Below are 25,704 nucleotides of genomic sequence, written 5' to 3'. Positions count from 1 at the left end.
ATACAACCTCTAGGAAATCCTGCTAGAATCTCAGGACTATTTTATATTACATTAATTTTAGTTTGAATGTATTGATTCTTGGTGTGAGAATAAGCTTATTTACCTACAATTTCTATGAGTCATTTTGGATAGGTGCCCATAGATAGATAGGACTTGTTTTGATAGGAATTATAAGAAATGACCAATTCCAAATCTGCAATGACTAAAGCAGTTCATACCATTTTATTCACATTTGAACTCCACAGGAGTCAGGGATGAAGCATCATCTTCTATTCCAAGAATGAAGTCTTCAGGTAAGGTCTCAGGTGCTATCTGAGCTAACTGATCATCATAAGAACGTAGGGTCCATAATTTCTCTAATTCATAGATTTCTCTGGTTTCTGGAAGCATCAAATGAATCACCATGCTGCCTATCAAGGACAGATAAAAGTTAAAATGAAGAAGCAGTTCATTTGCTTTCACCTTGTGATCTCAACTTCTGTGACAATTAGAACTGTGCTTCTCAAAGTGTGAACCCCAGATTAGCATTATCTGGGAACTTCTTAGAAGTGCAAATTGTGGACACCATCCAGCAAAAATACCACAGAGGTGATGCTGTGCTTTTCTCAGTGCATCACACATGAGGTACGACGTGAACTTTATCCACATGACTAATGGTGGGATCTGTCAAGTTTCTTTGCGGAGATAGTTTGCCATGGGTATCAAATTTCTATACATCCTGTGAGCAGAGCACTAACAGCCTTTTGTTCTGCACTAGATTTTCGAGAGTTTGGTGAATATCCTCACGTCTGCTGCCTCCCTGCTGAGCAAAGGGCAGGTTTGCTTACAACAGTGGTTCTCAATGAGGGTCATTTTGTGCTTTCACAGTTGGGTGTGGAGAAGGGATACTGCAAAATATCCTAAAAGGCACAGAATATTCCTCCCCACCCACATGACCTGGCTCAAATTGTTAAAGTGACAAGGCTGAGAAACTGGCCTGTATAGCCTTGGCAGTAAAGGCATCTTCCACCAGAACGAATGCAGGCCTATTTCCGGCGCATGATAAAAGATGTTCTCTTAGAACTTTGTATGCAGGTGTCACCTGGTCCTGGGTTGCTCAAGGAAGCTGGGTTGCTGCTTGATGCTGGCTATGGCTATTACTGAGTAACAAAGTGCTTCATCTAACCCAGAAATAGTCTTGGGCCTTTTACCAATGTCCATGAAACTGGCTGAGAAACTTCTTAGCTTGCAAGTAAGATAACACCTCAGCCCCTTTACAGTTCTTCAGTTATTAATTTCCCCTTTGTAGTAAGTATCTTGTAGGGAGGTACCTTGAAATTATGTATACATTAATATGTATGGTTTTTTGGTTTGTTTTTGTCTTGGGGGCCATACCCACAGCATATGGAGGTTCCCAGACTAGGAGTCTAATCGGAGCTGTAGCTGCCAGCCTACGCCACAGCCATAGCCATGCCAGATCCAAGCCGAGTCTGCAGCCTACACCACAGCTCATGGCAACACTGGATCCTTAACTGACAGAGCGAGCCCAGGGATTGAACCCACAACCTCATGGTTCCTAGTCGGATTCGTTTCCACTGTGCCAGGACAGGAACTCGTGTGTGTGTGTGTGTGTTTTTCTTTTTTTTTTTTTTTCTTTTTTCTTTATAGGGCTGCACCTGCAGCATATGGAAGTTCCCAGGCTAGGAGCTGAATTGGAGTTGCAGCTGCCAACCTCCACCACAGCCACTCGGGATCCAACCCACATCTGTAAACTGCACCAGTTAACACTGGATCCTTAACCCACTGAGCGAGGCCAGGGATCAAACCGACATCCTCATGGATACTAGTCAGGTTAGTTACCACTAAGCCACAATGGGAACTCGAATATGTATATATTAATACCCCAATTTGTTAAGTCTTTTCAAAATTCCAGTTCTCTCTTTTTTTGGGGGGGGAGGCCACTCCTGTGGCATATGGAAGTTCCCAAGCTAGGGGTTGAATCCGAGCTTCAGCAACACCAGAGCCACAGCAACACAGGATCTAAGCTGCATCTGCAGCCTACTCTGCAACTTGTGGCAACATGGGATCCTTAACCCACTGAGCAAGGCCAGGGATGGAACCTGAATCCTCATGGAAACTAGTCAGGTTCTTACCAATGAGCTACAATGGCAACTCCCAGTCCTCTGTTCTTGTCTTTCCTATGTCTAGAATGTCCTTCACCTTATCTGAGTTATTTAAGAACAAGAGTATGTGCACCCCAAGGCACCTTCTACTACCATTAAGGGATCTCTCCCATCTCTCCAATGTTAGCCATCCTGTTCTCCTCCAGGTTTCTGACCTATATGGCTACTTATATACACACTGGGTTAGGTGAGGATTTCACACATGAATAAGACCCACCTGGGTTATAGCTAAATAAAACTTCAACACATTTCAAACATTTTATATAGAAAAATATTCAGATCGCTATCCCTTTACAATGGAAAATAGGTCAAGATTAGCACAGTATCAAAAATTTATCTGTAGAATATGCCAAGAGAACTTACCAAAGTCCACACAGAGCCAGTTGTCAGTGTCCTTCCCTTCAATCTTAACATGAGGCTCGCTTTCACGTCTCAGGTATTTGTACTGAAAAAAGCCAGGTCATATATTAAAGGGAGAGAGGCTGGGGGAAATCTCTGTTCTGAGGTTCTGGGGATATTTTTCTTGGTCTTCATTTGGGAACTAATTTATTCATTCTTCATAGCTATACTATGCCCCTAATAAGGGAGAAATAGTTTCCTACATTATATCCTACTCACTTCCTATGCCTCTCTCTTGAATACTCTGGCCTAAACCCTTTGGACAGGCCACTTCAGTCACTCACCAAAGTGTCTGAGGCAGACAGGCATAAGCTCACTCAATATCCAGTTCTCACCTATGTCAATCCCTTATGTCCACCCCAGCTTCCCTGCACTCTCAGGGGAAGCAGATGCTGCCTTCCTGTTTTAAGGCTAAGTCAGTTCTAATGATTCCATTTCACCCTCCTTCATGACAATGTTAATGGGATTTTATCACCCCATATCTTTGGTAATGATAGAGCCCATGAATGGTCTAAAACAACACATACTAATATTGGAAAAAATACTCTATAAACTATTATGAGACAAGGACATTATATAATGATTAAAAACGTCAACCAACCAAGATGACATAACAATTATAAATATGCACCAAAAATCAGCTCCTAAACATATGAAACAAACATTCACACAACTGAATAGATAAATAGATGGTAACCCAGTAATATAGGAGACTCAATACTCCCGTCTTCATTAATGGATAAAACAACCAGAATGTAGAAATAGAACTGGAACATTACAGACCAACTGGGCTTAATGGACATTAACAGAACATTGTACCCAACAACAGCATAATACCACATTTTTTCTCTAGTGCACTTGGAACACTCTCCAGGATAGGTCATACGTTAGGCCATAAAACAAGTCTTAATAAAATTAAAGACTGCATAAATATAAAAGATTTTTCTGATCATAATAAAATGAACTAGAATTCAATAGAAGGAAAATTAGAAAATCCACAAATACACAGGAATAAAACAATTGTTTTATTACTTTAAACAACTGGTTGAAGAAATCAAAGGAAATTAGAAAGTATCTTGTGGCAAATGAGCTTGTGGGATTCTGTGAGAGCAGTAGTAAGAAAACTTATAGTTATACATGCTTACACACACAAAAAGTTCCCAAATTGGGAGTTCATCAGTTGCCTAGCAGTTAAGGATTTGGCATTGTCACTGCTGTGGCTTGGGTTTGATTCCTGGGCCAGAAACTTACAAATGCTGTGGGTGCAGCCAAAAAAAAAAAAAATCCCAAATCAACAACATAAATTCACACCCTTAAGAACTAGGAAATGAAGAACAAATTAAACTGATAGCTGACAAAATAAAGAAAATCAATGAAAATCAAAAATTTTGAAAATCTTCAAAAAGATCAACACTGAAAAAAAAAATCCAAATAACAAAAATCAGAAACGAGATGTTACTTAGAAAAATAACCAAATTGGAAAACCCAGAATAAATGGACAAATTCCTATAAACATACAACATACCAAGCCAGAATCATAAAGAATAGAATGTACGACTAAGTCTATTCAATAATAGTGACAGGTTTGGGTCAGTTACTAATCAGAAAACACCCAACACAATTATATTTCAAAGAAAGGGTTGGGTCAGAGAAGAACAACACAGAAAGGAAGGAAAGATAAAACCTCCCAAAGAAAAGCTCTGGACCATACAGCTTCACTGGTGAATTCTACTGAATATTTAAACTTACACAAATTTTTCTCAAACTCTTCCAAAAAACTTACAAGAGGTAATACTTCCTCATTCTACGGGAGTAGTACTACCCTGATACCAAGGCCAGACAAAAGACACTACAAGAAAGGAAAACTACCTACCAATACGCTTTGTAAACACTGATGCAAAAATCTTCAATGAAATACCAGCAAACTGAAGTCAAAACCACGTTAAAAGAAACATATACTGGAGTTCCTGCTATGGCGCAGTGGGTTAAGGGTCCAGCGTTGTCTCTACAGTGGCACAGACTCAATCTCTGGCCTGGTACAGTGGGTTAAGGATCCGACATTGCCACAGCTGTAGCATAGGTTGTGGCTGTGACTGAGATTCAATCCCTAGCCTGGGAATTTCCATATAATGTGGGTACAGCCAAAAAAAAAAAAAAGAATTATTTACCATGACCACATGGGATTTATTCCTGGAATGTAAGGAAGATTCCACATGAAAATCAATATGAAAGCACCACAATAACAAAATGAAGGACCATCGGATCATCTCAAATTTATGAGAAAAAAGCATGTGACAAAATTCAACACACTTTAATGATACTCGACAAGGATTAAAAACCTACCTCAAGATAATACAGGCTATGCTACTGCTGTTGCTGCTGAAGGTCCTGTAACCCTGCACAGCTCACCACCTTCACCTCCCCAGGAGTCACAGCCACTGCCAAGGGCCCTGTGACCAGGCACCTCCAGACGCCACCCATTGCCGCACTTTCCTGGAAGCACATGTGGGCTGTGCACCTGCACACCCACATATCAAGGGGATCATGGCCTACACACGCTGAAGAAAGACAGTAAGCATCTAAACCAAAAACAGCCCTCATTCCAAAAAAATTGGTAAACCCACACAAGCTAACCAGGGATGCTCCTGCATATAAATACCCCTCCAAAACTATTATAATTGTTTCCCCTAAACTCACAGAGTAAGAGAAAGATAAGCAAAATGAACAAGCAGAGGAACCATTCCCAGTTAAAAGAACATGAAAAGTATCCTGAAAGCAAACAATGCAACAGACCTCTTCAGTCTAACAGATACCAAGTTCAAAAGGAGATAATGAAAATAGGAATTAAGAAAGGCTAAAAATGCAGATTAATGAGAATAGGAACTAGAAACTAAAAGGAGGAGCCAAGAAAAAATAGAAAATTCTTTTGCCAAGATGAAAGCTGAGCTAAAGGCAAAATAAATAATGCAGAGAAACAAAAAAGTAACTTTGTACGAGAGGAGAAAGGAAATCATGCAATCAGGGCAACAGACAGCCAAATAGAAAAAAAAAAAAAAAAAAAAAAGAAAGCAAGCAATATAAGAAATATACAGGATAACATAAAGTGTGCCAATCCACACATAATAAGGATCCCAGAAGGAGAATAAAGAGAAAAAGGGACTGAAAATGTATCTGAAGAAATTACGGCTGAAAACTTTTCAAATCTAAAGAAGGAAACATATCCAGATACAGGCAGCAAAGTGGGTCCTAAACAAGATGAACCCAGAGACCCACACCAAGATACACTGTAATCAAAATGGCAAAAGTTAAAGAGAGGATTCTAAAAGCATCAAGAGAAAAAGTAATTTACAAGGAAACCTTTACAAGGCTATCATCATTTCTCTACCAAAATACTGCAGGACAGAAGGGAGTGGCAAGGTATATGCAAAGTTCTGAAAGGGCAAAATCTGCGACCTAGAATACCCTACCCAGCAAGATTATCATTTAAAATAGGAGTAGAAATAGGAGTTCCCATCATGGATCAGTGGTTAATGAGTCCAACTAGGAACCATGAGGTTGTGGGTTCGATCCCTGGCATTGCTCAGTGGGTTAAGGATCCGGTGTTGCCGTGAGCTGTGGTGTAGATCACACACATGGCTCAGATCCCATGTTGTTGTTGTGGTGGCATAGGCCGGTGGCTAGAGCTCCAATAAGACCCCTAGCTTGGGAACCTCCATATGCCATGAGTGTGGCCCTAGAAAAGACAAAAAAAAAAAAAAAAAAAAAAAAAAGAAATAAAGAATTTCTCAGACAAGCAAAAACTAAAAGAATACAGTAATACTTAACCTATTTTTTCTCTTCTTTTTTTTTTAAGGGCATATGAAAGTTCCCAGGCTAGGAGTTGAACTGGAGTTGCAGCTTCTGACCTATGCCACAGCCATAGCCATGCCAGTTCTGAGCTGCATCTGTGATTTACACCACAGCTCATGGCAACACCAGATCCTTAACCCACTGAACAAAGCCAGGGATTGAACCAGCATCCTCATGGATACTAGTCAGGTTCTTAAACCACTGAACCACAATGGGAACTCTGACTAAACTATTATAAAAGAAATATTAAAAGGTCTCCTCTAAATACAAAAGAAAGAAGATATAGGATGGAAGGAAATTAGAATTGGAAAGTAATCACCTAAATAAACCAGTATACAGATCAAAAAGAAAAAAAAAACTATGTGAAAGCAATGATAACACAAGGAAGAGCAAAAGGATAAACATGAAGATGTAAAAAAAAAAAGGACATCAAAATCATAAAACGCAGGGAAGGAAAGTAAGAAAACAGGCTCGGGAGTTACCTGTGGTGCAGCGGAAAGGAATCCAAATAGTAACCATGAGGTTGCAGGTTCAATCCCTGGCCATGCTCAGTGGGTTAAGGATCCAGCGTTGCTGTGAGCTGTGGTGTAGGTCACAGACATGGCTTGGATCCTGAGTTGCTGTGGCTGTGGCGTAGGCCTGCGGCTACAGCTCCAATTCGACCCCTAGCCTGGGAACCTCCATATGCCATGGGTGCGGCCCTAAAAAGCAAAAAGCAGAAAAAAAAAAAGAAAACAAAACAAAACACAGGCTTTTACAAACAGTAGATTCACAAAAACCAAAAAGGACACAATAGTAAAATAAAGGAAATCATCCAAGCACAAAAACAAAAAAAACAAAGAAGAAACACAGCACCAAGGGGAAGACAAAGTTTAAAATGGCAATAAACGCATATGTATCAATAATTAGCTTAAGTAGCGATGGACTGAATGTTCCAATCAAAAGACAGGGTGGCAGACTAGATTAAAAAAAAAAAACAAGAGTCTACAATATGCTGCCTACAAGAGACCCACCTTAGGGCAAAAGACACACATAGACTGCAGGTGAGGGGATGGAAAAAGATATTTCATGCAAAAATAAATGACAAGAAAGTGAGAGTTGCAATACTCATATCAGACAAAATAGACTTTAAAACAAAGACCATAAATAAAAAGGACATTATTAATTATAAAAGGATCAATTCAAAACCAGGATATTATACTTGTCAACATTTATGCACCTAATATAGAAACACCCAAACACATAAAAAACAAAATACTAATAAAGGGAGAAATTGATAGGAATACAATAATAACAGGAGACTTTAACACCCCACTCACATCAATGAACAGATCCTCTAGACAGAAAATCAATAAGGCAACAGTGACCCTGAATGAGAAAAATAAAACAGACTTAATTGATATTTTCATGACATTACATCCAAAAAAATCAGAATATACATTCTTTTCAAGTGCACATGGACCATTCTCTAGGACTGGCCACATTCTAGGGCACAAAAATAACCTCAACAAATTTAAGAGTACAGGAATTATTTCAAGCGTCTTCTCTGACCACAACAGCATGAAACTAGAAATCAACCACAGGAAGAGAAATGAGAAAAAAAAAATTATATGGCGACTAAATATGCTACTAAAAAATGAATGGGTAAATAAGGAAATCAAAACAGAAATTAAAAAATACCTTGAGGCTAATAACAAATACACCATACAAAGTCTATGGGATGCTGCAAAAGCAGTTCTTAGTGGGAAGTTTACAGTGATACAGGCCTTCCTCAAAAAAACAAAACAACCCAACCCACACCTAAAAGAATTAGAAAAAGAAGAACAAACAAAACCTAAAGTCAGTAGAAGCAAGGACATAATAAAGATTAGAAAGGAAATAAATATAATACAGATTTAAAAACAATAGAAAAAAATTAATAAAACCAAGAACTGGTCCTTTGAAAGGGTAAACAAACTGACAAACCTCTGGACACATATGTTAAGGAGAAAAGAGAGATAATACAAATAAATAAATTAAAAAAAGAAATCTCAACTGATACTGTAGAAATAACCAAAAAACATAAGAGAATAGTATGAACAATTATATGTCAACAAATTTGACAACCTAGAAGAACTTTCTAGAAACATACAGCCCACCAAAACTGAATCAAGAAGAAGTAGACAATTTGAGCAGACCAATCACTAGGACTGAAATATGTAATGTAAAAAAATCCTGGAGTTCCCGTTCTGGCTCAGTGGGTTAAGAACCTGACATAGTGTCCATGAGGATGCAAGTTCAATTCCTGGCCTTGCTCAGTGGGTTAAGGATCTGGCGTTACTGCAAGCTGTGGCATAGGTCACAGATGTGGCTCAGATCTGGTGTTGCTACGGTGTAGAAGGATCCAGCAATAACTCTGATTTGACCCCTAGCCCAGGAACTTCTATATGGAGTAGGTGAGACCATTAAAAAAAAAAAACGAAAAAACTCTCTTCAAACAGAAGTCCAGGACCAAATGGCTTCACAGGTGAATTCTACCAACCATATAAAGAAGAACTTATACCAATACTTTTCAAACTCTTCGAAAAGACTGAAGAGGAGGGAACACCCCCTAAAAACATTCTATGAAGCCACCATCACCCTAATTTCAAACCAGACAAAAATACCATCAAAAAAGAAAATGATAGGCCAATATCTTTAATGAATATACATGCAAAAATTCCTGGAGTAGGAGAAAAATATCTGCAAATGATGTAACCAACAAGGACTTAGTCTACAGAATATACAAACAACTCATACAATTCAACCAAAAAACAAGGAAAAACCCATCAAAAATTGGACAAAAAACCCAAACAGACATTTCTCCAAAGACAGACAGATGGCCAGTAGGCACATGAAAAGATGCTCAAAATCACTAATTATTAGAGAAATGCAAATCAACACTAAAATGAGGTATCATCTCATACCAGTCAGAATGGCCATCATAATAAGCCCACAAATAACAAGTGCTGGAGATGGTGTAGAGAAAAGGGAAACTTCCAATACTACTGGTGGGAATGTAAAATGGCACAACCACTGTGGAAAACAGTATAGTGGTTCCTCGGAAAACTAACTATAGAATTACAATATGGAGTTCCCGTCATGGTGCAGTGGAAACGAATCCAACTAGGAACCATGAGGTTGAGGGTTCGATCCCTGGCCTCACTCAGTGGTTTGAAGATATGGTGTTGCTGTGAGCTGTGCTGTAGGTTGCAGACACAACCTGGATTTGGCATTGCTGTGGCTGTGTCATAGGCCAGCATCGACAGCTCTGATTAGACCCCTAGCCTGGGAACCTCCATATGTTGTGGGTGTGGCCCTAAAATGCAATAAATAAATAAATAAATAAAATAAAGACTTTGGAGTTCCTGCTGTGGTGTGACAGGATTGATGATGTTTCTGGAGTGCTGGAATGAGGTTCAATCCCCAGCCTGCCACAGTGGGTTAAGGATCTGGCACTGCCACAGCTGCAGCAGTGGTCACAACTGCAACTTGGATCTTATCCCTGGCCCAGGAACTCCACATGCCTCCGGGCAGCCAAAAAAAAAAAAAAAAAATGAAACTGAGATACTTTGTTACACAGCAGAACCTGGCACAACACTGTACATCATACACAATCATATAAAATCAACTATAATTTTTAAAAACCCTTCTAAAGATAATAAAGGCCATATATGAAAAGGCCACAGCTATTAGTTATCATCATACTCAATGGCAAGAGACTGAAAGTTTTCCTTCCAAGATCAGGAATTCATCAATGTTATAGGATATTAAATCAATACCCCCAAATCAACTGCATTTCTATACACTTAGTAAGCAGCCTGAAAAGGAAATTAAGAAAAAAATAACATTTACAAGAGAATCAAAAAGGATAAAATACTTAGAAATAAATATAAGAATGGAGACAAGACTTATACACAGAAAACTACAAAACATCTCTAAAGACTACACCAACGATCAGACACTCTGTATCCATGAATTGGAAGACATCAGTCCTCAGCTACAGATTCAACACAATCAATCCCTATCAAAATCCCAATGATTTTTTTTTTTTTGTAGAAATAGAAAAAGCCATCCTGAAATTTATATGTAATCTAAAGTTCCCTGGTGGCCTGGCGGTTAAGGATGTGGCATTGTCACTGCTGTGGAGCAGGTTCATTCCCTGGCCTGGGAATGCTTGCATGCTGTGGGTGTGGCAAAAAAAAAAAAAAGTAATCTAGAGGGACCTCAAACTTCCTAATTTAAAAACTTTCTACAAAGCTACAATAATCAAAACAGAGATTGATAAACATCAATGGAATAAAATAAAGAGCTCATATGGTCAAAAGATTTTCAACAAGGGTAGCAAGTCTATTCAGTAGGTATAGGGAGCCTTTTCAACAAATGGTTGTGGGAAAACTAGCTCTCTACATGCATGGGAATGAAGTTGGCATCTTATCTTACATTATTTGCAAAAACTAACTCAAAAACTACCAAAGACCCAAACATGAGACCTAAGATTATAAAATAAACAAATGGGACATAATTAAACTTAAAAGCTTTTGCACGGCAAAGGAAACCATAAAAACAACAACAGTCAACAACAAAAAGACAACCCACAGAATGAGAGAGAATCTTTGCAAATGAAGCAACCAACAAGGAATTAACCTCCAAAATATACAAACTTCTAATGCAGCTCAACAACAAAAATAAACAACCCAACTGAAAAATGGGCACAAGACCTAAATAACATTTCTCCAAAGAAGACAGGTGGCCATCAGGCACAAGAAAAGAGCGGAACATCACTAATTATTAGAGAAATGCAAATCAACACTGTAATGAGGTATCACCTCACACTGCACAGAATGGCCATTATCAAATTTTACCAACAATAAATGTTGAAGAGGTCGTGAAGAAAAGGAAACCCTCCTACACTGTTGGTGGGAATGTAAACTGGTACACCCCCTATGGAAAGCAGTACTGAGGTTCCTCAAAAAACTAAACAGAACTACCAAATGATCCTGCAATCCCACTTTTGGCCATATATCCAAAGTAAACAGTAATTTGAAAAGATACAGCACCTCAAGTTCACAGCAGCACTATTTACAAAAACCAAGCAATGTAAATGTCCACTGAAAGAGGAACACATAAAGAAGATACGGCACATATATACAATGAAATATTACTCAGCCATTAAAAGAACAAAATAATGCCATTTGCAGCAACATAGATGGAACTTAACATTATACCAAGTGAAGCAAGTCAGACAGAGAAAGATTAAACACCATATAATATCACTTATGTCTGGTATCTAAAAAAGAATGATACAGAAGTTCCTGTTGTGGCATAGTGGTTAACGAATCTGACTAGGAACCATGAGGTTGAGGGTTCGATCCCTGGCCTTGCTCAGTGGGTTAAGGATCCGGTGTTGCCGTGAGCTGTGGTGTAGGTTGCAGACGCGGCTCAGATCTGGCATGGCTGTGGCTCTGGCATAGGCCAGCGACTACAGCTCCGATTAGACCCCTAGCCTGGGAACCTCCATATGCCCGCGGGAGCAGCCCTAGAAAAGACAAAAAAAAAAAAAAAGAATGATACAAATGAACTTATTTACAAAACGGAAACAGACTCACAGGCTTCAAAAACAACTACGGTTATCAAAAGGGACAAGTCTGGGGAAGGGATGGTGGAGGTTTGGGATTGGCATATGCACACTGTTGTATATGGAACAGATGGTCAGCAGAGGTCTGCTATATAGCATAGGGAACTCTACCCGATATTCTATTATAATCTTTATAGGAAAAGAATCTACAAAAGAATGGATATGTGTGTATGCGTAACTGAATCATTATGTTGTACAGTAGAAATTATCATAACGTTGTAAATCAACTATCCTTCGATAAAACTTTAAAAATCTAGGGAAAAAAACTCTTAGGAGAAAACACAGCGGAAAAGCTTCAGGACACTGGATTTGGCAATGATTTACTGGATATGACATCACAGACAACAATAACAAAAAAAATTAAAATATTTTATGCATCTAAGGACACTATCAACCAAGTAAGAGGGCAAACTACAGAATGGGAGAAAATATTTGTGAGTTGTATATTTGATATGAGATTTAAATCCAGAATATACAGAGGACACCTACTACTTCAATAAAAAAACAACTAACCTGATTAAAACATGGGCCAAGGACTTGGAATAGGCATTTCTCCAAAGACACACTAAAGCCAATAAACACTGGAAAGATGCTCAATATCTTTAATTATTAGGGAAATGCAAAACAAAACCACAAGGAGATACCACTTCACATCCATTAGGGTTACTATTATCAACAAACCAGAAAACAATAAGTGGCAAAGATGTGGAGAAAATGAAACCCTTATGCACTGCAGGTGAGAATGTAAAGTGGTGCAGCTACTTGGTAAAAGAATATCATTCTTCAAAAAACTGAACAGAGAATTACCATGATATGGCAATGCTACCTCTGAAATTAAAAGCAGTGATCTGAACAGCGATTTCTACCCTCGTGTTTATAGCAGCATTATTCACAGTACTCTAAAGGTGGGAGCAATCCAAATGCCCATCAATGGGTAAACAAGATATTAAAATATTCAGCCTTAAAAAGAAGATACATGATGAATCTTGAAAACATTATGCTAAGTGAAATACGCCCGCCACATAGGGACAAATAGCGTATGATTCCACTCATGGAGGTCCTTAGCATAGTCAAATTCTTAGAGACAGAAAGCAGAATGAAAAACATTCTGGAGATGGATGGTAGCAATGGTTGCACAACAGTGTGAATGTAACTAAGGCCACTTAACTGTACACCTAAAATGGTTACAATGTTAAATTTTATGTTATATATATTTTACCACAGAAAATACTAAAAAATCTTTCCTGACCTTGCATTTTCCCCCTTCTCATCTAAAGTTTTTGAAAAAGTAATTTCTATTTCCTTCCCTCTTGCTGTTCCACAGAAACTTCTCTGAAAAACCTCTCATTCTTTTTTTAAAACCCCACGTCCAATGATCACTTGTAAGTCTTCATCTTACTCTGTCCTACTATTACACTTGACAGAGACCCTGTGATACTGTCTTCTAACTTCTCCATGCCTTCTAAGTTCCCTTTGTCTCTCCAACCAGCCCTCTTTCTTTTGAATCTTCCTTTGTTCTTCTATGCTGTATCAGAATTTTGTTCTCAAACCCCTTATTCTACCACCCTTCTCTAGGCAATCCCACCTGTTCTTTTGTCTTAACTGCCCCTCTCTGGTCAATTTTCAAAAAAGAAAATTGGTGAAAGAAGTATGTTACCCTCTAGAGTGGCATCAGAATCAGCTTCCAAGTACATTTTCTTCCTCATTCTTATTCCTATCTCATCTAGTTGGAAAATGAACTGCTTTCTCCCTCCTTCAGTAGATGTGTGAATTCAGAGAGCAACTAAATCTTTTCTATTTCTGTCTTCTCAATACCCAGCACAGTGCTTGGGAACACTGGACATGTGCAAACATTTGAGCTAAACTCTAGGCCAGCACTATCCAATAGAACTTTCTGCAACTATGGAAATGTTTTATATGTGTGCTGTCCAGTATGGTGGTCATTAGCCACATATGGCCACCATGCTCCTGAAATGTGGCTAGTACAACCGAAGAACTGAATTTTAAATTTTAATTTATATAATTAAATAGCCGCATGGGGCTAGTGGGTGCCACACTGGACAGTTCTGCTCTAGATTTCCCTCTGGGTTATTTATACTGTCTTCTGGTCTGCCTCCAGTTATTTTTTCACTATTTTTTTCCTTGGGGCCATGAAAGACAAGAACTTGAAATATCCTGACTCACTAAAGATGGATATTCATTCCTCTAATTTTCACTATCAAAGAGCATAAAACACTTGTGCAAATTCTGGAAATCTGGGAATTTTTATATAACCTCATGTGACAGGTTTAGTTTTTAAGTGTTTCTCTTCAGCCTGATGCAATAACACTATTCCATTAAGTTAATGGTTCCAAAAAAAAAGAAAGCATCCTACCATTTTCACAATGTAGTGGGCCATGGCATGTAAGTGCCGAGTGGAAGTTCCGCTACAGATCACAAAGTAATCAGTATATTTCATTTCTGGAGGAACCTTGATCACACAAATGTCTCTTGCATTTTCTTGCCTCAGAAGTGAAACCAGCATATCGATGTCAAACTTGGGACCAGTATGATCTGAAATGCACAAAGATTTGCTTGTGTCAGGTGGCCAAGACAGAAACTAAATGCATCCAGAGGTGCAGGCAGCTCACAGGGAAACTGCTCCTCTTTGAGGATGTCTGGGTCTTATATGTTTTGAAAAACAGCAGGGTCCAGGCCTCCTAGAAGCTGAACCTGGGCTATGGTCTCCTGTAATACCCCTCAACTTTCATGGGAAGGGTGCTCAGGTCAGACAGCCACCACACATCCTTTCCTATTAGCACATGCAAATAGAACTATTAGCAACAACAGCTTTCCGTTCTAGTGCTTGATGAAATGAGGTATACAGTTCAAGCAGAGAACTGCTATACAAAGAGAGAAAAACAGGAGCACAATTTGGGGAGGTGGTAGTATCTTGGGGCATCTTAAATTGAATCTCAGCCATAAAGGGTCACAGAACTAGAACTGTGAACAGGAAGGGCTCTTAGGTAGTAGTATCTGGTCCATAACCTTCATTTGAGAGAGAAACTGAGACCTAGCAGAGTACGTTTGTGGCCCCAAATCCATCAATGATCAGAGAGTTAAAATTTTAAGAACAATTCTCATTTTCAACTCTTAAGTTTTTCTTACAATGCCATTTGGGTTATGTAACAACTGATACGGTGAAAACCTTTTTTTTTTTTTTTTTCTTTTTCTGTAGAGATTTAGATATTCTGTTTTTCACCTTGGAGAATTAGAGCCTGTGGATTTATAGCTCTCTTAAATTCTAAAGCTGACTCCCAAAGACCTAGGGGCTAAGTCCACCAAGATCTCTCCCTCTCATACTCTGGTCTTTCACAGATGTGATACGTTTACCATCTCTCAAGTTTCTAAAAACTTCTAATAATTACAGGATCTTAAATTAGCTCCATCTTAGCGCTTCTTACGCACCCCTCAGCCTCTAGCCCCTAGCTCTTCCTAAAAATCCTCACGCCCCAATACTCGCGACAAGTCCATTTCTCAGAACCCTAGGAAGGATGTAAAGGGGGATGAGAACAGCTACGTTGTGTGGCCAAGGGTCCGGGGGCGCCTGGGGTTTGCGAGACTTCAGTTCACCTCTTGGCCTCACTGCAAAATGCAAAGGTGGCGCCGACAACCTTTGTAGTCCCTTCCAGCTCTGCTCTGTAGTTTTGTGACCCAAAAGAAACGCATAAAGAGGGAAACCAGAGCCTCCTCGCCTGGAACACGGCTCCCTCCTCCTAGCCCGTACCTGCAGGGCCTGACTCCGGGCGCCCCTCGCCGGCTGTCCCCTGGATTCGCTCCTCCAGGCCCGGCACCCCGTGCAGGCCACGCTTGCGGCCAGGGGCCGAGCAGGCATGGCCGAGCGCTGGTCTCGCCGGAAGCTGTCCCACCGCCAGCTGCTGAAACCGGGGCCCCACGCTAACCGCAGGCCAGGCTCCAGGGTAAAGGGCCCGGCGCCAGAGAAGCGACCCGACCCGCCGCGCCAAGCTGCCGCCGGGCCACATCGCCGTCAAAGTGCGTCGACTCACCAGGCGGGGCTTAAGGGGGCTCTAGCGGGTCTGTGGCTTTCGATTGGCCAGGTCAGTGAGCCAGGGCCGGGAAAATAGACGTCATGAGCGTGGGTGTGGCCAGTGCCAGAAGGTGGGGCAGTGGGCGGAGTATGAAACCCAAGCGGGCGGAGGTCAGAGACCCGGAAGAATTTACTTAAGATTCGGTTTCTCAGGAGTCAAGAGACTCGTATTTCACTACTCACCTTACTTTGCCCTGCACAATAATGATGCACTGTGTCGTCCTTGTATTGTTTGTTTTTGTTGTTTTTTTTGACATCTCCGTTCATTAGAATGTAAACTGCGTGAAAGGAGAAATTTTTATTTTGTTTTTAACTGTTCGCTCACAGCGCGTAAAGCTTAAAGTACAGAAATTGCTGCTCTTGGTTAGTAAGGAATTAGGATTACCCCATTACCAAAAATGTTACCGAGATTCCCTTGCAAATTTGAAAGTCCATGAGGAAAATCAATTATTTTTGGCTACGATTGGGTAGGAGGCAGAGGTGTAAAAGACCATTTGGAAAACGTTCTAAGTAAGTCAGCCCTTCAGGTACACTCCCCGAAAGGAATTATGGCAATGAACTGCACTGTGGGGCCCACCTCGGTGAGAATAAGGAATACTGAGTTGCCCTTACAGTATTGAATCATAGGAGTTGAGAGGTGAAAGAGACCCAGGAAGGAAGAGTCACTGGCCTCGGGGCAAAATGGAACCACCTATTTCTAAAGTCCAGCTGGATCACTCCTGAAAGGAAGAGGCAAGTAGAAGGCAAATATCTCAAATGCCTAGAACAGTTCCAAGCACATAGTGGGTATTCCAGAGGCTTGATACATTATTTCTTTTAAAGAAATAATTCCAAGCATTACTTTTTAAAATTAAAAACTACAGAAACTAATATAAGCAACTGTGTGCACCACCACAAATATTGACAGTTGTCTCAAGTTATTTTTGAAAACAGGAAGAATAAAGTGCTAGAAAGTTGTTTCATCCTCTTTACTTCCATTTCCCCATAGGCATGGGTATGAACATGCTTCCCCCAGCATTTGCATTAGGTGTGTTTCCACTCTTTTATCTGAGCATCCCAAACCTGCTTTACCACTTGTATTTGCTGTCTCGTTTAATGGGTCATTGTCCCCCAAATTCACTGCATAATTTCCCTGAAACAACTATTCCATCATCAAATGCTGCTTATGCTACCTCTGAAATATTTTTTGAATCCAACTTATTGTCTTCATTCCCACTAACCTTCTTGGTCTGAGCCCTCAGTAGCGGTTGGCTAATTGCTGAGATAGCCTCCCACCTGTCTCTATTGTCACCAATCCATCTTTACTCTTTCTATCCTCCATGCTGACAGCTAGAATTATTTTAGCCTTATCTGCTTTTTGCTGTTTTCCAAACACACCATAACCTTTCTATGCTGAGCTTTGCACATAATATTCCACTTCATTTTTTTCTAGAATGCCCTTCTTCCATCTTTACACCTGACAAACTTAGACTCACTCTGTAAGACCTACCTTAAACATGAAGATATGTCCCCTGACTCTCTCGGGTGGTCCTTCAGAAACACTTCATCCCTTTGTTCATAAATGTCTTTACCACATTTACCATGTTTGAAAGGATGAGAACCTACGGGAAAAGACTTAGATTTATTTCCAGCTCTTCTGTTTACTAGCAGTGTACAATTAAAGTTACTTAATCTTCCTGAGACTTTAAGAGCTTCCTACCTGTAAAATGGGAATTATAATGTTTTCTTATAGAGTTGTCTTGAAACATGAAATAAAATAATAAATATAGGAGTTCTCACTGTTGCACAGTGGGTTAAGGATCCAACATTGTGCCAGCTGTGGCATAGGTGGTGGCTGTAGCTTGGATTTGATCCCTGTCCTGGGGACTTCCATATGCTGAAGGAGTGGTTGAAAAAGAAAAAAAGAAAAATACAAATTACACACCACAGTGCTTTGTGTGTAGTAATCATATGGAAATTGGTATATCGTTTGTTTATAAATAGGCATCATGAGGAGGGAAATGCCTTGAACCCACAATTCTGATAAAGCCTAGCCAAAAAAAAAAAAAAAAGATAGACCACCAAGAACAAACATATGTTCAAAGTTAGACTCAGGAACTTGCTGCAGAGGGAGACTGCAGACTGTGGGGGACAAAGAAGCATCCCAGAGGGAGTAGGAGGGACTTTGGATAGGTCTTCCGCTTCTGCAGCATATGGAAGTTCCTAGGCTTGAGTTAGAATGGAGCTGCAGCTGCAGGCCTACAGCACAGCCATAGAAACATGGGATCCGAGCCCTCTCTATGATCCACACCAGAGCTCCCAGCAACACTGGATCTTTAATCCACTGAGCGAGGTCAGGAATTGAACCTATGTCCTCATGGATACTAGTCAGATTCGTTTTCACTGAGCCACAACAGGAACCCCAGAGGTTCTGCTTCTGCAGAATGGGTCTAAGGAGAGCCCAGAGGAAGTGGTGACAGCTCTGGATTAGATGCTGGCCTGAAGCAGGGACAGTTTAACAATTGCATATCTCATTACACTTTATTCAGGAGGTTGATCTTTGTCCAACTCTGGGACAAAATGTGTCACAGTCTGGGGAACACCTGGAAGTAAAAAGCTATTGATTTCTCACAGGGTTGATGCCCTCACCATGGCATTCACCTCACCTGGAATGTCACCCCACAGTCCCTTCAAAGTGCATAGCTTTAGGGGTTGTCATTCCCTCAAGTCCAATCTGAAAGGGGTCCCCTGAAGTTGGACTATGTAGGGCTCTGTACCCATTCTCCTCTTCTTCCTCAAGACCCAGGTCTGTTGAAATATTACCTCTTTTCAGAGCCTTCTCCAACTCCTACAGAATTGCTGATGAAACCCCACAGCATTTTGGACTTTCAAATACAAATATATAATACTGGTGACATTTACTCTAATCATCATCTCTCCTTCTGTCTGGAAGCTCCTGGGAAGCAGAGACAACACACCTTTCCCTCCCCCACCCTAGCCCAGCACCTGGCACTGGAATGTTGGTTGGTTTAAACCTTGGTGATGGAGTTCCCTTTGTGGCTCAGTGGTAACAAACCTAACTAGTATCCATGAAGTTGCGGGTTCCATCCCTGGCCCCGCTCAGAGGGTTAAGGAGCCGGCATTTCCTTGAGCTGTGGTGTAGGTCGCAGACGTGGCTTGCATCTGGCATTGCCATGGCTGTGGCTCCAATTTGACCCCTAGCCTGGGAACTTCCGGATGCCAACAGGTGCAGCCCTAAATTTTTTTTTTTTAATTTTTAAAAAGCAAAAAAATAAATAAACCTTGGTGAGGGTCCTTGGGGAGGTCGTGAATTACAAGTCTACTTAGAATGATCATTTGTGTGCAAACTGCACCTCCATGCATCAGTGTGAGAAGAAAGTACACTCTTCATTGTAAAAGTGAGGGCAAGGAGGTCTGGTAGCCTTTAGGTTCCTGCCAATTCCTGTCGACTGTGGGAGGAATCGTAGCCTGGCTGCCTGCCAGCACCCAGTAATCTGGGGGAACAATGTGGGTGCTGAGAGGCTCAGCTCTGGATTGAGCAATGGTTCTGAAATCTGAGCAAACAATGCTGCCTACCGAAAGTGGTGGTAGGGAGCCTGAGCCTACAATTTGGCCCAACAAACAGGCTCGCTGGAGAAATGGTGGAGGAAATTCTTCCCACATAGGGGCCTTCTATGTGAGAGGCCCCTGCGGTGCTCTGGGATGCCCTCAAACCACAGGCTCCATGCTTTCTGGGAATCCGACAATTCATCATAGAGCAGGTCTCAATGCCCCCCTCAGGGTTGGACTCCCTGTACTTACAGCATGAACAGCATGACTGACAAACCAAGAGAAAACATCTGAGTGCAGACTCTGTGCTTCTTGGGGGGCTTGGAGTGAAGAGAGACAATGCTTTGCCCCTAGGGTTATGAAACAATGAGGCCCTTCACTGAACTTCTACTTCAAAAGATTTTCTTTCTTCCAATTAGAAGATCTACAAAGAGGGGGACAAAATCATTTTTAAACAGAAACATACACGTTTAGCATACCTAGAATTATTATTATTATTATTATTATTATTTTTTGTCTTTTTGCTATTTCTCGGGCTGCTCCCGCGGCGTATGGAGTTTTCCTAGGCTAGGGGTCTAATCGGAGCTGTAGCTGCCAGCCTATGCCAGAGCCACAGCAACGTGGGATCCGAGCCACGTCTGCAACCTACACCACAGCTCACGGCAACGCCGGATCGTTAACCCACTGAGCAAGGGCAGGGACCGAACCCGCAACCTCATGGTTCCTAGTCGGATTCGTTAACCACTGCGCCACGACGGGAACTCCAGCATACCTAGAATTAATTAGATATATAAAAGAGTTGATTTTAATTCTAGCCGTTCCTTATTCATGATCTCCTGAGGGCAGAAACAGTAAAACGAGAATGGAAATCTGAGAAAAAGAATGAAACTTAACAAGGCAGGGATGTTCACCGACAGGTACAATTGCCCAGTTGTAGAATGAGCTGCCCTGTGAGGTTTGGAAGGGTAGCTGAGCTGGAGAGAAGTGGTCCTCACCCTTTTTTTTTTTTTTTTTTTCTGGCTGTGCTCGTGACATAGAGAAGTTCCCAGGTCAGGGACTGAACCCACTGCAGCAGCCACCTGAGCCACAGCAGTGATAACACCAGATCCTTACTGGCTAGGCCACCAGATCCTTACTGGCTAGGCCACCAGATCCTTACTGGCTAGGCCACTATTCTATTTTTTTATAACAGAAAAAATAGAAATCATTAAAAAAATTGTGGCTCTTTGGAGTTCCTGTTGTGGCCCAGTGGTTAACAAGTCTAAGAACTATGAGGTTGCGGGTTCTATCCCTGGCCTTGCTTAGTGGGTTAAGGATCTGGTGTTGCTGTGAGCTGTGGTGTAGGTTGCAGACGCAGCTTGGATCCCACGTTGCTGTGGCTGTGGCGTAGGCCGGGCAGCTACAGCTCTGATTCAACCCCTAGCCCGGGAACCTCCATATGTCTCGGAAGCAGCCCGAGAAATGGCAAAAAGACAAATTTAAAAAAAATTGATGGCTCTTTAAGTATCAGCAATTGAATACATGCATGACAAAAACCTGCTATGAATTAAGCAAGACTTTTAAATACAATTATATTGAAGTGCAATAGCATCTATAGCTGCTGTGGGAAATGTGTATTCTGTCCAAGGCAATGTAGATACATGTAGATTCAAGGATCCTTTGCAACCAAAAGGTCCACAAGTTAGGAAACACAGCTGCAGAGTGTATTCATGCATGGAATAAGCAAATGTTGGACTTGATGAACTTCTAGTCCCCAAAGTATGTGAATTCATTCATTCATCAAACAATGATGTGCCAGTTGCAGTGTTACCTGCCCCAGAGTCAAGTGTGGGTAAACAGGAAAGCTTTCTTACCCTTTCTCCAGTTCAGCCTGCTCTGTTCTTCCTTTCTGTTCCCTTTGAAGCAGGTCTCTGAGATACCTCTTGTGTTGTCTACCATCCCTGCCCTCTCCCTAGTCCCAGTCGCTAGCTGCAGAGGACATTTCTGTGATGGCAGCTTCCCACTTTCCTATCTTCCTACCTTCCAATGAAACTCAGGAAACAAACTCTGGGAACCTTTTCACTTTGCTGCTAACAAAACTAAAAGGAGGCTCCTAATTTAACAAACCAGGGATGTTATTAAGATCTGCAAACTTGGAGTTCGCTGGTGGTTTAGAGGTTAAGGGTCCAGCATTGTCACTGCTGTGGCTTCAGTCACTGTTGCAGTTCTGGTTCGATCCCTGGTCTGGGAATGTCCACATGTTGTCGGAGCAGCCAAAAAAAGAAAACAAAAGGAAAAGAAAAGAAAAAAACAAAAGGAAATCCACAAACTTGAAAGTCCCTGTAGTTATGAACCCTGGTTAATTTATAATTCCTGATTCTGCCAGGAAGCTGCTTCAATCCTCCATTCTCAGCACCCTAAAGACAGAGATTATCAAATCAGCCTCCCCTTCTGCATTCTGCCTTTATTTTTTTATGACTTAAAAAAAATTTGGAGTTCCTGTTGTGGCTCAGTGGGTTAAGAACCCCATATAGTGTCTGTGACCTTGCAGGTTCCATCCCAGACCTTGCTCAGTGGGTTAAGGATCCAGCGTTGCCATGAGCTGCAGTGTAGGTTGCAGATGTGGCTTGGTTCCCTTGTTGTTGTGGCCGTGGCGTAGGCTGACAACTATAGTTCCAATTTGCCCCCTAGCCTGGAAACTTCTATATGCTGCAAGTGAAGCTCTGAAAAGAAAAAAGTATCAGAACTCCCTGATTCTGCCTTTAGAAAGCAACCAAGCACTGAAAACAAAATCCAAGCCCAACAGCAAATGGCTCTGTTCTCAAGTGGGGACATGATGCATTTCTGAGAACCTCTCTAATGAGTAACAGTCTTTTCCCCTGAATCTTTACCTCAGGTAGGAAAGAAAAACTGCTTTTGTTAATTAACATTAAGGACTCAGTGCTGATAAACCTGGTCTCAGAAGCCTTGAATAATAACAAACTTCTGTTTTGGAATCAATTCAAGGAGAATGGACTGTCCAGCTCTTGCCAGAAGACTCAAAGGCATGTGGGTCCTTTTCACACAGAGAAGTTTTGATGGCCTCCTTCCCCAGGTGCAACACCTCAGGTAAGGGGTTTCAGAAATAACCCTTCACATTTATCTCAACTTTATATATCTAAGGAGCAAGGTCCCTGAGTCTGCTTCTCAGCCCTGCCAGTAATCAAAATGGGAAGTTCCTCAAGGAACCAGAAACAGTATTAGTAAAAGGATGTGTTTCTCTGCAGACTACACAATTCTTTTGAGTGATTGACCACTGGCACCCCCTGCCCCAGGAACCTCCTCCTGTGGCATTAAAGAATGATTCAAGGAAGGAAGTAGCTCCCCTCCTCTGACTGGATCCCCAATGTGGGTTGCTTTCAGTCAGGCTCCAACTCACCATGGCAGAAGGGTGCCTGGAGCTGAGGGCACAACTCATAGAGTGGTCAAGACTGAACCTAGGATCTCACCTTTAAAACAGCATACCTTTGGGCCACATCTAATGACAGCAAGTGATGATAGACATTGATTTTCACTGTTGCAGCAAAACCATTCTCCCATCTCCCTGGTGGTGGCTTTACTAATTCATACCACCAAAAATTCTTACAAACGTCATCAATGAATTTAGAAGTGCTCCAGGCTGATCCAGTCAGAATTAAAATACAGACAGGATTTCTTAGCTCCCTGGAAGTCCAGCTATCATGTGAGTGGCCTTTGAGGATTCTATATTTCCTTCTGGCCCTCTTGGTCATTACTTGCTGCTGTGGTTAAGAACAAGGTGACAATATCAAATGCATATCCTCTCAGGGGCCAGTTACATTTATAGCATTTGCATGGCTTTATTAGATTCATTTATTTATCCCAAACCTATTTTTCAATACCTGCTATATACCAGGCAATGTTCCAGGTGCTACACACAGGATCTTTGACTTCAAGGGGTTTCCTTTCTGGCTGGAGAGACAAATAACGCAATGACAACAAAAGCCACAGATTGACAATTCCAAGGTTATCTCTTAAAAGATAGCCTTGGAAGCAATGAGTAGTATGAATAGTATGACTATGAAGAAAGAGAGCAATTGGGGAAAATTCAGGTCTCAAGTGACAACAGCTTTATGGAGGTATGTTGGAGAAGAATAAAGATTTTTTTTTTTTGAGATATTGTTTTTTTAAAAAAGTCTTGGAGTTCCCTTTGTGACTCAGTGGGTTAAGGATCCAGTGTTGCCATGGCTTTGGCATAGGCCAAAACTGTAGCTCCAATTTGATCCCTGGCCTAAGAATTTCCATATGCCCTAGGTAAAAAGAAAAAATTTGCAAAATTGACTATTAGTTAAAGGGTCTCCTGGGAGTTCCCTAATGACACAGTGGGTTAAGGATCCGGCATTGGCACTGCTGTGGTACAGGTTCGACCCCTGGCCTGGGACTTACTCTGTGGGTCTGCCCCCAAAAATAAATTAAGTAAATAAAGGGTCTCCTGAGAGAGTTCACCATTTAAAGACGTTTTAAGGGCATCCTTAAGGGATAAACGGTTTGGCCAAGCACATTCTCATTGCTCCTAGGGTTGCTTAGGAGACACTCAGGCCAGGCCTGGCATCAAAATGTCACTGGCTGTAGAGCCAGGTGGGCCCTCAGGGCATGTTTGGTATGCCTGGGGCTCAGGCCCAATTGGTGAGTAGCTATTTTCATTGATATAAAACAACGGCAGGCAGCAGGGGGAAGCTTGCAAACCCAGTTCCTGTGCCAAAGCACCTTCTGTTTTGCAAGCAAAGCTCTAGGCCATGGCTCTGCCAGGAGTCTGGCTGTGGAGGGCTTTTATGGCTGCTTCTTGTCAGGGGTTTCTGGGGTGGCAAAGGTCAAGCCCTTTCATTATAGGTGGGAGGAAGTAAATTTGTGGGGTTAGCCACCAGCAATCACTATGAATACAGCCAGAAACAACACCTTTAAGTTGGAGGGAGAACTTTGCAGGAAAAGGTAAAGAGGTCAGGCCTTTGGACTTCAAAGCTCAAGTCGGTTTGAATGAAAAGGCTAGAATTTCATTCCTATTGTTCAGACCACATGTGAAGAATAAAAAATCATTAAGAACTTTATCTTTTAAAATGTTATAAGAATGGATGTGTGTATATGTATAACTGAATCACTTTGTTGTACAGTGGAAATTATCACAAAAATGTAAATAAACTATACTTCAACAAAACTTTAAAAAATGATAAAAAGGAGTTCTCATTGTGGCTCAGTGGGTTATGAACCCTAACTAGTATCCGTGAGGATGCAGGTTCAAGCCCTGACCTCACTTGGTGTGTTAAGGATCCGGCATTGCTTTAAGCTGTGGCATAGGTCACAGACATGGCTTGGATCCTGAGTTGCTGTGGCTGTGGTGTAGACTGGCAGCTTCAGCTCCAATTCAGCCCCTAGCCTGGGAGCTTCCACATGCCATGGGTGTGGCCCAAAAAAAAAAAAAGTTATAAAATTTTTCAAACAGATAGTATAGTGGGGAGAAAAATAAATGAACTACTAGATTAAGCAAATCTTCATTTGCTCTATTTGTTTTAGATCTTTTTTCCTTTAGAAATGAAGTGTCACTGGAGTTCCCAGCATGGCTCAGCAGTAACAAACCCAAAACATGTCCATGAAGATGCGAGTTCGATCACTGGCCTTGCTCAGTGGGTTAAGGATCCGGCATTGCCATGAGCTGTGATGTAGGTTGACGACAAGGCTTGGATCCCAAATTGCTGTAGTTGTAATGTAGGCTGGCAACTCCAACTCCGATTGGACCCCTAGTCTGTGAACTTCCATGTGTTATAGGTGCAGCCTTAAAAAGACAAAGAAAAAAAAAAAAGAAAGAAAGAAAGGAAAAAAGAAAAAGGAATACAATAGCCAAGACGTGGAAACAACCTAAATGTCCATCAACAGAGGAGTGGATAAAGAAGATGTGGTACATATATACAATGGAATGTTACCCAGCCATTAAAAAGAATGAAATAATGGCATTTGCAGCATCATGGATAGAC

General features: G+C 41.2%; 1 protein-coding gene and 1 long non-coding RNA gene across 4 annotated transcripts; both read right to left on the bottom strand.

The window, feature by feature from the left end:
* Positions 1–194: 194 nt before the first annotated feature.
* On the bottom strand, positions 195–16,095 carry MALSU1 (mitochondrial assembly of ribosomal large subunit 1). 3 transcript variants are annotated; one of them, XM_021063453.2, is made up of 4 exons: positions 15,833–16,095; positions 14,441–14,619; positions 2,526–2,607; positions 195–410 (listed from the first exon to the last, which is right to left on the bottom strand). In XM_021063453.2, exons 1-4 carry the CDS (start codon positions 16,086–16,088, stop codon positions 223–225), a joined length of 705 nt encoding a protein of 234 aa, XP_020919112.1. In that variant the 5' UTR covers positions 16,089–16,095; the 3' UTR covers positions 195–222. The 3 variants fall into 3 exon arrangements, with proteins under 3 accessions (XP_020919112.1, XP_084833402.1, XP_084833403.1); XM_084977276.1 differs by having other exon boundaries at positions 195–406; XM_084977277.1 differs by lacking the exon at positions 14,441–14,619.
* A 241-nt stretch (positions 16,096–16,336) lies between these two features.
* Positions 16,337–20,126, bottom strand: LOC146400037 (uncharacterized). Its single transcript, XR_014815966.1, has 3 exons — positions 19,955–20,126; positions 17,643–17,754; positions 16,337–16,431 (listed from the first exon to the last, which is right to left on the bottom strand). It is a non-coding gene; the product is annotated as an uncharacterized LOC146400037 (long non-coding RNA).
* Positions 20,127–25,704: the final 5,578 nt, after the last annotated feature.

The sequence above is a fragment of the Sus scrofa genome, chromosome 9, assembly GCF_054392235.1.
Source record: "Sus scrofa isolate SSC_HxYL_T2T_F1_AM1 chromosome 9, Sscrofa_HxYL_maternal_Yorkshire_Landrace_v2.0, whole genome shotgun sequence".
NCBI lineage: Eukaryota > Metazoa > Chordata > Mammalia > Artiodactyla > Suidae > Sus > Sus scrofa.
This window is presented reverse-complemented; position numbering and strand designations above follow the sequence as displayed.